This window comes from Salvelinus alpinus, chromosome 2 (assembly GCF_045679555.1).
Source record: "Salvelinus alpinus chromosome 2, SLU_Salpinus.1, whole genome shotgun sequence".
In the NCBI taxonomy this organism is placed as follows: domain Eukaryota; kingdom Metazoa; phylum Chordata; class Actinopteri; order Salmoniformes; family Salmonidae; genus Salvelinus; species Salvelinus alpinus.
This window is the reverse complement of record NC_092087.1, coordinates 82,883,950-82,896,033: the sequence shown is the minus strand read 5'-3', so window position 1 is coordinate 82,896,033 and position 12,084 is coordinate 82,883,950. Positions and strand designations below refer to the sequence as shown.

The 12,084-nt window shown below is 46.1% G+C and overlaps 1 protein-coding gene across 1 annotated transcript in view; it reads right to left on the bottom strand.

Annotated features, from left to right (window-relative positions):
- Nucleotides 1-636: 636 nt before the first annotated feature.
- elfn2a (extracellular leucine-rich repeat and fibronectin type III domain containing 2a) overlaps nucleotides 637-12,084 on the bottom strand; it is a 264,257-nt gene continuing 252,809 nt past the window's right edge. Inside the window, exons 4-7 of the mRNA XM_071389596.1 lie at nucleotides 9,123-9,710; nucleotides 8,366-8,515; nucleotides 5,038-6,035; nucleotides 637-4,737 (exon numbers count right to left, since the gene is read on the bottom strand). Of these exons, the coding sequence (XP_071245697.1) occupies nucleotides 3,162-4,737; nucleotides 5,038-6,035; nucleotides 8,366-8,515; nucleotides 9,123-9,347 (2,949 nt within the window). The 5' untranslated portion in view covers nucleotides 9,348-9,710 and the 3' untranslated portion in view covers nucleotides 637-3,161. The remainder of the gene's footprint in view (nucleotides 4,738-5,037; nucleotides 6,036-8,365; nucleotides 8,516-9,122; nucleotides 9,711-12,084) is intronic.

Here is a 12,084-nt window from a genome sequence, read left to right as displayed (position 1 = left end):
CACTGTAGAGATGGTGTTCTCAGGGTGATGAGAAGTGTTGGGTTTGCGCCAGACATAGCGTTTTCCCTGATGGCCAAAAAGCTCAACAATTTGAGTCTCATCTGACCAGAATGCCTTCTTCCATATGTTTGGGGAGACTCCCATATGCCTTTTGGCGAACACCAAACATGTTGCTTATTTTTTTCTGGACACTCTTCCGTAAAGCCCAGCTCTGTGGAGTGTATGGCTTAAAGTGGTCCTATGGACAGATACTCCAATCTCCACTGTGGAGCTTTGCAGCTCCTTCAGGGTTATCTTTGGTCTCTTTGTTGCCTCTCTGATTAATGCCCTCCTTGCCTGGTCCGTGAGTTTTGGTGGGCGGCCCTCTCTTGGCAGGTTTGTTGTGGTGCCAAATTCTTCCCATTTTTTTATAATGGATTTAATGGTGCTCCGTGGGATGTTCAAAGTTTTGGATATTTTTTTATAACCCAACCCTGATCTGTACTTCTCCACAACTTTGTCCCTGACCTGTTTGGCGAGGTCCTTGGTCTTCATAGTGCTGCTTGCTTAGTGGTGCCCCTTGCTTAGAGGTGTTGCAGACTCTGGAGCCTTTCAGAACAGGTATGAGATCATATGACAGATCATGTGACACTTAGATTGCAGACAAGGGGACTTTATTTAACTAAATATGTGACTCTGGCGGTAATTGGTTGCACCAGATCTTATTTAGGGGCTTCATAGCAAAGAGGGGGAAGACATATGCACGCACCACTTTTTTATTTTGTATTTTTTTTAAACAAGTTATTTTTCTTAATTTCACTTCACCAATTTGGACTATTAAGTGTATGTCCATTACATGAAATCCAAGTAAAAATCTATTTAAATTGCAGGTTGTAATGCAACAAAATAGGAAAAATGCCAAGGGAGTGAATACTTTTGCAAGGCACTGTATAACCTCTGTCATCTCCCTATAGACCAGAAACCAGGCAGAGTCTGCATTTAAACAGTGAACACAATTATGATATTTTTTTGTCAGTAATTTGTATTTTGTGAAACCAGATCGAATCTGAAAAAATCGGATGTGAAAAGAGCTGATATGATTGGTCAAAAGACCAATACAAAATATAACAATTGGGCTATGTTCATATATTGCCACTATAAATAGCATATTTGGCACTATGATTTTGTATGGAACATTTGCTGCCAACATTGAAGATAGATTTTTTACTAACTCTTTATATCTATGTCTCTGCTATATGATCTCGTTGACCTCTCCATAGAGATCCATATCTCTCTCTCTCTCTCTCTCTTGCTCACTCTCTCTCTCTCTCTGTCTCTGTCTCTCTCTCTTGCTCACGCTCTCGCTCCCTCTAAAATAGACCATGAACCCTTGCGAACTCTAGCTTTTCTAAACATCACCATACTAGCATTGTCTTTCATTTCAGCTGTAACTTCTTGTGTGAGGTCTGTGTGTTCCGCTAGGAACCTTCTCTCTACCCTGACATGTTTACCTTCTGCTTTAATACGGGAGCCAACACTCATCTCTCTCCACCTCTCCTAACCCAGCCTAAAGTGCTTTTTGCATGACTAGCACTATTGAAATGCTAATTTTAATCTTCCCCTGAAGGAAGCTTTGACTTTCTTATCAAAATAAAAAAATGCAATACCTGTAAATAACAAATTGGCTCGAAGCCAGGGAAATGTTAGCAAGTAGGACTGGAAAATGGCTTACTTCATAGTAATCTGAACACACACACTGATAGTGTGTGTGCGTGTGTGTGTGTGTAAACGTCCCTTCCTCCTTGTTTGCTATCTGAATGCAATGTATCTGCTCAATCCACATGTCTGATTTAGAAAAGGCCAAGAAGAAGGAGAAAACTAAATGGCGGAGCGCCCCAATAGCATGCCACGCTCTTTAAAATGTGTAGGTGTTTCCAATCGATAAGCACGCTCCTGCTAAACACAGAGAGGGGCTCCAGGGCCTGGTTCCCACCGTCCACACCTCTCGGTGTGTGTCCACCCACGCTAGCATCTCCACCTGTTTTGTTCCTGGGCTAATTACAGCCGAGAACAATTAACACGATAAGAATCGCTTAATATCCTCCCCCTCTTCCTTGTCCTCCTTCTCCCCTCCATCCTCCCTCCTCTCTCCCCCCTCCTCCGAATGAAGAAGAAGAGATTGAGGCAAACACTGCTAATTCCTCATCCCCTTTCAATTATCTCTCTAAATGGCGCTGCTAGGGAGGCAGGTGGTGGGCTGTAGAGTGAAATGACGCTGCGTCCCAAATGGCACCCTATTCCCTATATAGTTCACTACTTTCGACCAGAGCCCTATGGGAACCCTGTGGGCCCTTGTCAAAAGTAGTGCACAAAATAGGGAATAGGGTGCCACTTGGGATGTAACCAGTGTTTAGTGAATGAATTGAATGTTGATGGGATTATGAGCTGTGCTGTTTAAGGGACCCGGGTTTAAGCCGAGTAATGCTGCTGCTTGTTGTTGGGAGATATGTTGTAATGAGTCTTAGGACACCTGCTAGTGACAAGACTCTGCAGTCATTACTGAGTCATCATTACCCTGGCTCTGTCGTTCTATGGTAGTCTGCAAGGACCAAAGTGCCAGGCAAATGTGGAACCACTTAGAAGCTCAGTGTGGAACCATTATGGAACTCCATGTAGAACTTTGAAACTTCTAGAACCACTATAGAACCCCTACGGAACCGTTACAGAGACATTATAGAACCCTTTATGGAATTTGGTACCTCTGTAGAACCATTATAGAACTGTGGCACTCTTGTGGAACCATGATGGAACCCGCAATGGAACAGTGGAATTTCTGTGGAACGACTTGAAGAATTGTGGAACCCCTGTAGTTCCATTGTGGAACTGTAGAAACAACCCAATACCCCGTGTCATGCTACTACTACTACATAATGTCTCCCCCATAACTTCCACGACTATCCTCCTCATCCCCTGTCAGAGTCTGCTGTTGTAACACCCTAGGGTAAGTTAAAGAATGAGAAGACAGATGATGTCATAAAAGAGACCAGGAAGTACACATGGGAGCCAACAGTTGTAGTTGTGTCATTCAGGTCCATTCACTGTCTGGGAGTTCTTGAGAATGATGACATCACTGTCTTCTCCTTCTGTATGCCATCGTCTAGGTTACACCACTTCCTCATCTCTCACAGCTTCTGCTGGGCCGACACCCCCTTCCAGTAGTCGAGGATATCATGGAGGTCCTCGTCTTTCGCAAACTGAACCTTCTTCCTCAAGGCGTGGCCTGCAGCGATATACGTCGCCTCTTCGCGAGGGTCGCGAGGGCCTTTCTTGTGTGGCCGGAACCTCTCCCAGATTCGAAGGGTGTTTTCCGAGGAATATTCGGGGCTGGAAGAGTAGCCGGAGTAGTTGTGGTGCCGGGAAGGGGAGAGCTGGGAGTAGGCGGCAGGGTCCCTTTTGGTACGTCCCAGGGGTTTGAGGAAGGAGGCCTTCTGGGATGGGGAGGGAGAGGGGGAGTCGTTGACTCCCTCGTAGTAGAGGGCGGGGAAGGAGTGCCTGTGCTCAGAACAGTGGTAGTCTGGATGTACCTCCAGATGATGATGCTGCTGCTGCTTTCCCGGTCCTCCCCCTCCTCTTCCTCCCCCTCCGCAACCCACCCCACCTCCATTGACATTCACCCCACCTTCATTAACCCCTCCTCCCATTCCGTTCCCACCACCACAACCCATCCCGTTTCCATCACCACCACTACCACAACCACTACCATTTCCACCCACAAGAGGGAGCCTCTCCATGGTTTCCCCACACCCAACAGGGCTCCCCTTCTCTGGGTATGGAGGGCAGGAGTTGGGGCCCGGGCTGCGGGGCTCCGGGACATCCAGACTGAAGATCCTGGTGCTCTTCATGGATCCTCCAGCCGAGGACACGTTACATCGGTTCTTCCCAGCACCCATGACCACCACACCTGTATCGCTCAGCTGCCTCTGTAAGGGTCGTACGGCATTCGCCGGTGGTGGGTCCCTGTAGGGGGGCGAGAGAAACCCCCCTCCGCTGATTCCAGGACGCTCCGAGAGGGGCATGACGAGGGGGACGGGGGTCATCGTGGGAGGGGCATGGATTTTGGGAGAGGAGGCGAGCATCTGGCAGGTGTCAGCGAGGCCTTGGGAGAGGGGGATGAGGTTCCGAGCGAGGGAGGTGATACAAACAGGTGGAGGAGAAGTAGGGTTGTCGCCAGATGTTGTTGTGGCAACAAGGGAGTCGAGCTTGAGCGCGTCAATACAGTTGTTGATAATCTGGTTGACTTTGTCGACCTCCATGGCGATGGTCGAGATCTCCGATGCAGATCCGTGCCCATCGTCATCCGAATCATTCCCAACGTCCATTCCGTCTTCACTGCAACCGTTGATGCCTCGCATATCCACCAGTATCGCCTCCCCCCCTCCTCCTCCTCCCCCGTCTCCCGATAATCCTGCCCCAGTCCTCACGTCCATATAGTTCCCTTTATTGGTTGCCATGGCTTCACCGAACGCTGTGGCCATCTTCTCCACTTGGGGGAGCGTCGAGAGGCGGGAGGAGGTGGTGTTGGCCGAACCGTGGAGCATTCCGGAGCTGGAGGAGGCAGAGGGGGGAAGTTTATTACCCCCGCCACCCCCTCCTCCGTGGAGGTGACCTCCGTGGTGCCCCTGGTTCTGAGCCTGTTCCTGGAGATGCTGCATGGCTGCCGGGTCGTTAGCTGCCTGTGCTGCAGCCTCCGGTCCGTACCTGTGAATAAAATCCAAGGATAAAATCCATTAGAGTAAAATATTTTACATCTCAGGTAAAATAGCTGTATGCAATTCAGGTGCATCACATCTACCTATGAGTCCCGAGTTATTCAAACCTCGAATCAAACTTTAATTAATTAAAGTGCATTTAAATCACAAACACACTTTATTGTAACAACAATAAAATGGATAATAAAAAACAACAAGGCTATAAAAGAGATGAGTAAAATAATGTCAAATAACATAAAGAGCTGTGGTTTCAACAACCGAAATAATACATTGGGTCTGTCCCTCTTACCGCATCTCCAAGATGGTCTTCTTCACGCTGATCGCCTTCTCCTTCTCCTCCTGCATCCGACGCTTCCTCAGGCAGTAGTAGACGAGCCCGAGCACGATCACCATCCCCAGCAGACACCCCAGGATGGTCATGATGTAATGCGTCATGGTTGACGGGTTGGCGTGGTGGTCGTCAGGGTCAGCCTCTCGCGTGGCGAAGAAGATGCACGTGTGGTTGTTGCGCTGGTTTTTACTTATAGACACCACGCAGTAGGTGTAGTTGGTGTGAGGTTTCAGATCCACCAGCGTCACCTTCTCCTTCTTCTCCTTGAGGTTCTGGATGTCCGAGACGAAGCTCTGGTTGTATTGGACCAGGACGTACATCTTGCTGTATGGTTTAGGGATCTGGACCAACAGCTTGGCTGCAGACAGAGTGACCCACTGGAGTTTGATGCTGGGGTTAAAGTTGGGGTCGGCCGTGGACGAAGCTGTTGGTTGATGATACGGGCCGGCCCGGCCGTCCATCTCCGGGCCCATCCCGGAGCCCTCCCAGTCGGTGCCGGGTTGAGACGTGATCCCGGGTATGATCATGCCGTCGCGACAGATGGTGGAGAGCATGGTGCGAGCGCTGCGTCCGTGCCCGGCCACGGGGCTCAGGAGCGGGTAGAGAAACAGCTCGCCAGGGGTCTCGCACTGCAGCCTGTCGTATGTATGTGTCACGTTATTAAATGCCTCCAACCAAGTAAGAAAACTATACAGATCACATCCACAATGGAAAGGATTTCCTGCTAGCTCGCAGACCATTAACCGGTTTAGCACGGTGAAAGTTGACGGATCGATCCGAGCCAGCTTATTGGACGAGAGGTCGATGCTGCTGAGGCTGGAGCTGGACTCCTCGAATGCTTTGTTGTCAATGACCTCGATGAGGTTGTGCTGGAGGAAGAGGCACTGCAAGCGGCCCAGGCCACGCATCATCCCCTCTGTCAGGTTGGTCAGCTTGTTGTAACCCAACTGGAGGACCTAGGATGAGAGGAGACCACAATTGAGAAACAGTAAGACTTTGGCATCTCAAATGACAGCATGTTCCCCATGAAAAGACTGCTTTTGGAATTAGTGCACTGCATCTTATTTACATAAGTATTCAGACCCTTTGCTATGAGACTCGAAATTGAGCTCAGGTGCATCCTGTTTCCAGTGATCATCCTTGAGATGTTTCCGGGGGTATCATCGGATGGGGCCACAGTGTCTCCTGATCCCTCCTGTCTCAGCCTCCAGTATTTATGCTGCAGTAGTTTATGTGTCAGGGGGCTAGGGTCAGTCTGTTATATCTGGAGTATTTCTCCTGTCTTATCCGGTGTCCTGTGTGAATTTAAGTATGCTCTCTCTAATTCTCTCTTTCTCTCTTTATTTCTTTCTCTCTTGGAGGACCTGAGCCCTAGGACCATGCCTCAGGACTACCTGGCATGATGACTCCTTGCTGTCCCCAGTCCACCTGGTCGTGCTGCTGCTCCAGTTTCAACTGTTCTGCCTGCGGCTATGGAACCCTGACCTGTTCACCGGATGTCCTACCTGTCCCAGACCTGCTGTTTTCAACTCTCTAGAGACAGCAGGAGCGGTAGAGATACTCTCAATGATCGGCTATGAAAAGCCAAATGACATTTACTCCTGAGGTGCAGACTTGTTGCACCTTCGACAACTACTGTGATTATTATTATTTGACGTTGCTAGTCATTTATGAACATTTGAACATCTTGGCCATGTTCTGTTATAATCTCCACCCGGCACAGCCAGAAGAGGCACACACCTGTCTATATAAGGTCACACAGTTTACAGTGCATGTCAGAGCAAAGATCAAGCCATGAGTTTAAAGGAATTGTCCGTAGAAATCCGAGAGAGGATTGTGTCAAGGCACAGATCTGGGGAAAGGTACCAAAAAATTGTCTGCAGCATTGAAAATCCCCAAGAACACAGTGGCCTCTACCATTCTTAAATGGAAGAAGTTTGGAACAACTAAGAGCTCCAAAGTTAATCTGTGGAGATGGGAAAACCTTCCAGAAGGACAATCATCTCTGCAGCACTCCACCAATCAAGCCTCTATGGTAGAGTGGCCAGACGGAAGCCACTCCTCAGTATAAAGCATATGACAGCCTGCTTGGAGTTTGCCAAAATGTACCTAAAGGACTCTTAGATCATGAGAAACAAGACTCTCTGGTCTGATGAAACCAAGATTGAACTCTTTGGCCTGAATGCCAAGTGTCACGTCTGGAGGAAACCTGGAATCATCCCTACGGTGAAGCATAGTGGAGGCAGCATCATGCTGTGGGGATGTTTTTCAGCAGCAGGGACTGGGAGACTAGTCAGGATCGATGAAAAGACTAACGGAGCAAAGTACAGAGATATCCTTGATGAAAACCTGCTCCAGAGTGCCCAGGACTTCAGACTGGGGCGAATGTTCACCTTCCAACAGGACAACAACCCTAAGCACACAGCCAAGACAACGCAGGAGTGGCTTCAGGACAAGTCTCTGAATGTCCTTGAGTGGTCCAGCCAGAGCCCGGACTTGAACCCGATCGGACATCTCTGGAGAGACCTGAAAATAGCTGTGCAGCAACTCTCCCCATCCAACCTGACAGAGCTTGAGAACATCTGCAGAGAAGAATGGGAGAAACTCCCCAAATACAGGTGTGCCAAGCTTGTAGCATCATACCCAAGAAGAATCAATGCTGTAATCACTGAGTTAAGGGTCTGAATACTTAGGTAAATGTTTTTAAATGTTTAAAAAATATATATTTTTAATAAATTAGCATACATTTCTAAAAACCTATTTTTGCTTTGTCATTATGGGGTATTGTGTGTAGATTGATGAGGCAAAAAATTATTTAATCAAGTTTAGAATAAGGCTGTAACGTAAAAAAAATTGGAAATAGTTAAAGAGTCTGAATACTTTCCAAAGTTACTGTATGTAAACTGGGGCTGGGGCAAAAGTGTGACACCAATCAGGCCCCAGAGGAGTTGCCCATCCCTGAAGTAAGAGATCTCGTTGTCATCCAACCAACTAACCAATCAACCAACATACCAATGAACCAATCAATCAACCAACCAACTAACCAATCAACCAACATACAAACCAACCAAACAATCAAATCCCTCCCTCTCAACACATCAACCAACCAACCAACCAATAAAATCCCTTACCTGTAGGTTGGCCTGATGGGTGAAAGCCATGTCCTCTATGTAAAATATCTCTTTCTCAACCAACCAATCAAACAAATAACAAATCAACTAACCAATCAACCAATCAAATCCCTCCCTCTCAACACATCAACCAACCAACCAATCAAATCCCTTACCTGTAGGTTGGCCTGATGGGTAAAGGCCCCGTCCTCTATGTAAGAGATGTCATTCTTGGTGAGGTTGAGGTCCGTGAGGTTGGTGAAGCGATACATGGAGTGGAATAGCACTGCTTTCAGCTTGTTCTCATTCAACCTCAGGTCATGGACCTGTTGTGTTGAAGGAACGAGAACTGGTTTAATATCAAACGGCTCGGCATTCACGAGTTAGCATAAGAAAACATTTAGCTTTGCATTTCTGTTGAAAGTTGGGTTGAAAGAGGACCACAATGGAAATAAGTTGTACACTTTTATAAATGCATTGTATCCACGCAGTTTAATTGTGTTTTTCAAATGGTCAAATAAATCAAATAAAATAAAATTGAAAAAAACAAGACTTTTTTTTCTGCAAACAGCTCAACAAGTAGTATAACAAAACAGTGAGCTATTATAGCAAAACAGTGAGCTAGTATTTGTAAGCTAGCATAAACAAAACATTGTTTTAGCTTTGCCAAACTATGATGGTTCCTATGGGACATATGAACTACGGTGGTTGAAAAGTAAGGTATGTTTTAGTGTCCCTCAAAGCTCTGTTCCAGCCCCACTACTGTTTCAATCCTATATTGTCCTAACTCTTGGTGATGTTATACAGTGGTTGAAAAGGAACACCTCAGTGAGCAAAACCAGCATTGTAATTAAAATGACATATTTTACAATTACTGCTAGGGGTAGGTTGTATAGCATAATATATACTCTATAATATAGAACATAACAGTACCGTATTGTTGATGTGCTGGGGGATGGTCTCGTACGGGGGCTGGTTCTGACTGCAGATGGCCAGCCACACGTAGCCTTTATCCCCCTCGATCAGCCAGCAGTCCCCCCGGACGGACCCAGGGAGGTGGAGGAGAAGAAGTAATGGGGGGAGAAGGTAGAGGAAGATGGACGGAGAGAGGGATAGGGAGAGCGGGATGGAGGGGAGGTGGAGAAACCTGTTGGCCATGGTTAGGGAGGAAGGGAGGATAGGAGGGGTTATCTTATGAAGAAATTAAGTGAAAGGGGAGAATATTAGGAAATGAAGCAGGCAAGTTTGAAATCAGGTTGGTTGACAGGTAAGGAAGGGGTGTGGCCAGAGCAGGAAGTAGAGACAGGAAGTCGTAGGTCACAGATAGGTTGTTGCCTAGGCGATTAGAGCATGGCTTGCCGCTTGGCAGCCATGGTAGCTGGTAACATAGACCCCATTTTAAGTGTTCCGTGTCGGAGGGATACAATGACGGTAGCTCCAGCAACAACTCATGGCCCCTAATGACCGTTTCCCTCGGCGACAGAGATGGAGGAAAAACTCCCTTTCAGTTTGGCAGAGAACCTGTGAGAGAGAGAGAGAGAGAGAGAGAGAGAGAGAGAGAGAGAGAGAGAGAGAGAGAGAGAGAGAGAGAGAGAGAGAGAGAGAGAGAGAGAGAGAGAGAGAGAGAGAGAGAGAGAGAGAGAGAGAGAGAGAGAGAGAGAGAGAGAGAGAGAGAGAGAGAGAGAGAGAGAGAGAGAGAGAGAGAGAGAGAGAGAGAGAGAGAGAGAGAGAGAGAGAGAGAGAGAGAGAGAGAGAGAGATAAAGACAGGAGAAAAAATGAGAAAAAAACAGACATCTGGATTAAAACAGCTAATGACAAAATAATACAAATTGATAATCACTTTCACATATTCCCCGAGGATTTCTAATTAATTGACTTTAGGTCTGGTTTCAAAATGAGCTGTGTAAAAGAGACATAACGAAACAAATGAAGATATGCAATCACTTCAAGGTAACATGATACACTGAAATATCCATTAGCAATGATGATTATTCAATTTACTACTAAAGAAGATTAACATAGATTTAGACTATTCATAATAACAAGCCTTTCCCACAAGTAATATTATTCAAACGTATAAAACAAAATGCATAACGCATAGACAAACACACACAGCATCATCAAATTGCATTTCTGCTGCAAATACATTAGCACACTACTCACCAATAAATATGTAAATGTTAAAAACCCTAAAACAATCAAATCTAATTTCATAGACATTCTCCATTAAAGGAACTAAGGGAGAAGAAAGAGGGACTAAATGGGAATAAAGGAGCGAGAAAGAGGGTCTAAATGGGAATAAAGGAGCAAGAAAGAGGGACTAGATGGGAATAAAGGAGTGAGAAAGAGGGACTAAATGGGAATAAAGGAGTGAGAAAGAGGGACTAAATGGGAATAAAGGAGTGAGAAAGAGGGACTAAATGGGAATAAAGGAGTGAGAAAGAGGGACTAAATGGGAATAAAGGAGTGAGAAAGAGGGACTAAATGGGAATAAAGGAGCGAGAAAAAGGGACTAAATGGGAATAAAGGAGTGAGAAAGAGGAACTAAAAAGGAGGAGAAAGTAGAGAAGAAAGTGTCTTGCAGGCAGCTAGGCCTATCTGCTGGATCAGTGTGTGTGTGTGTGTCTGTGTGTGTGTCTGTGTGTCTGTGTGTGTGTGTGTGTGTGTGTGTGTGTGTGTGTGTGTGTGTGTGTGTGTGTGTGTGTGTGTGTGTGTGTGTGTGTGTGTGTGTGTGTGTTTCTCTGATGGATTAACGTGGGTTAGGATGTAATCCATACTAAAGCGTATGCATTACAGCTAAAGCAATTCAAATGGATTTTCCATTTTCAACGTCACTTTTCCTAAAACATATTCTGTAATGTATCTAGCCACGCCAATGAAATGACACAAACACACAGGACAAGGTTCACTGTTTTGTGTATGCCATATCACTTACATTTAAATGGGTTTTACAATGTTAATTTTCCCCCCCCAAAAAGTGTAATGTATCTATAGTCATGCCAATGAAATAACACAAGGGACCATGTTAGACACTGATAGAATCTATGCCAAGGTGCATTGAAGCTGTTCTGTCTCGTGGTGCCCCAATGCCCTATTAAGACACTTTATGTTGGTGTTTCCTTTATTTTGGCAGTTACCTGTACATCCCACTGGTTTCACTTTTTCTAAAAAACCATATAATGTCTACCAGTCACACCAATGAAATGACACTACTATAACACAGGAACCATGTTGCCTATTCAGTGTAGGACTCCTTGGAAAGCAGTTGTTACTGGCTAGCATAACACAAGGGACCAGGTTAGACACTGGTAGAATCTATGCCAAGGTGCATTGAAGCTGTATGGATTACACCGTTCTTCTCGCAGCACATATCAAACCTGCAGGCTAAAGTTACATCTAGACTTGGTTTCCTCTATCGTAATCACTCCTCTTTCACCCCTCCTGCCAAACTAACCCTGATTCAGCTTACCCATGCTGAGATACCTACTGCAGCCCTCATCCTCCACATACAACACCCGTTCTGCCAAGGTCCCCAAAGCACACACATCTCTGGGCCGCTTCTCTTTTCAGTTCGCTGCAGCTAGCGACTGGAACGAGCTGCAACAAACACTCAAACTGGACAATTTAATCTCAATCTCTTCATTCAAAGACTCAATCATGGACACTCTTACTGACAGTTGTGGCTGCTTTGTGTGATGTATTGTTGTTTCTACCTTCTTGCTTTTTGCGCTGTTGTCTGTGCCCACTAATGTTTGTACCATGTTCTGTGCTGATACCATGTTGTGCTGCTGCCATGTTGTGTTGCTACCATGTTGTTGTCATGTTGTGTTGCTACCATGCTGTGTTGTCATGTGCTGCTGCCATGCTGTTGTCTTTCCTTATGTAGTGGTGTGG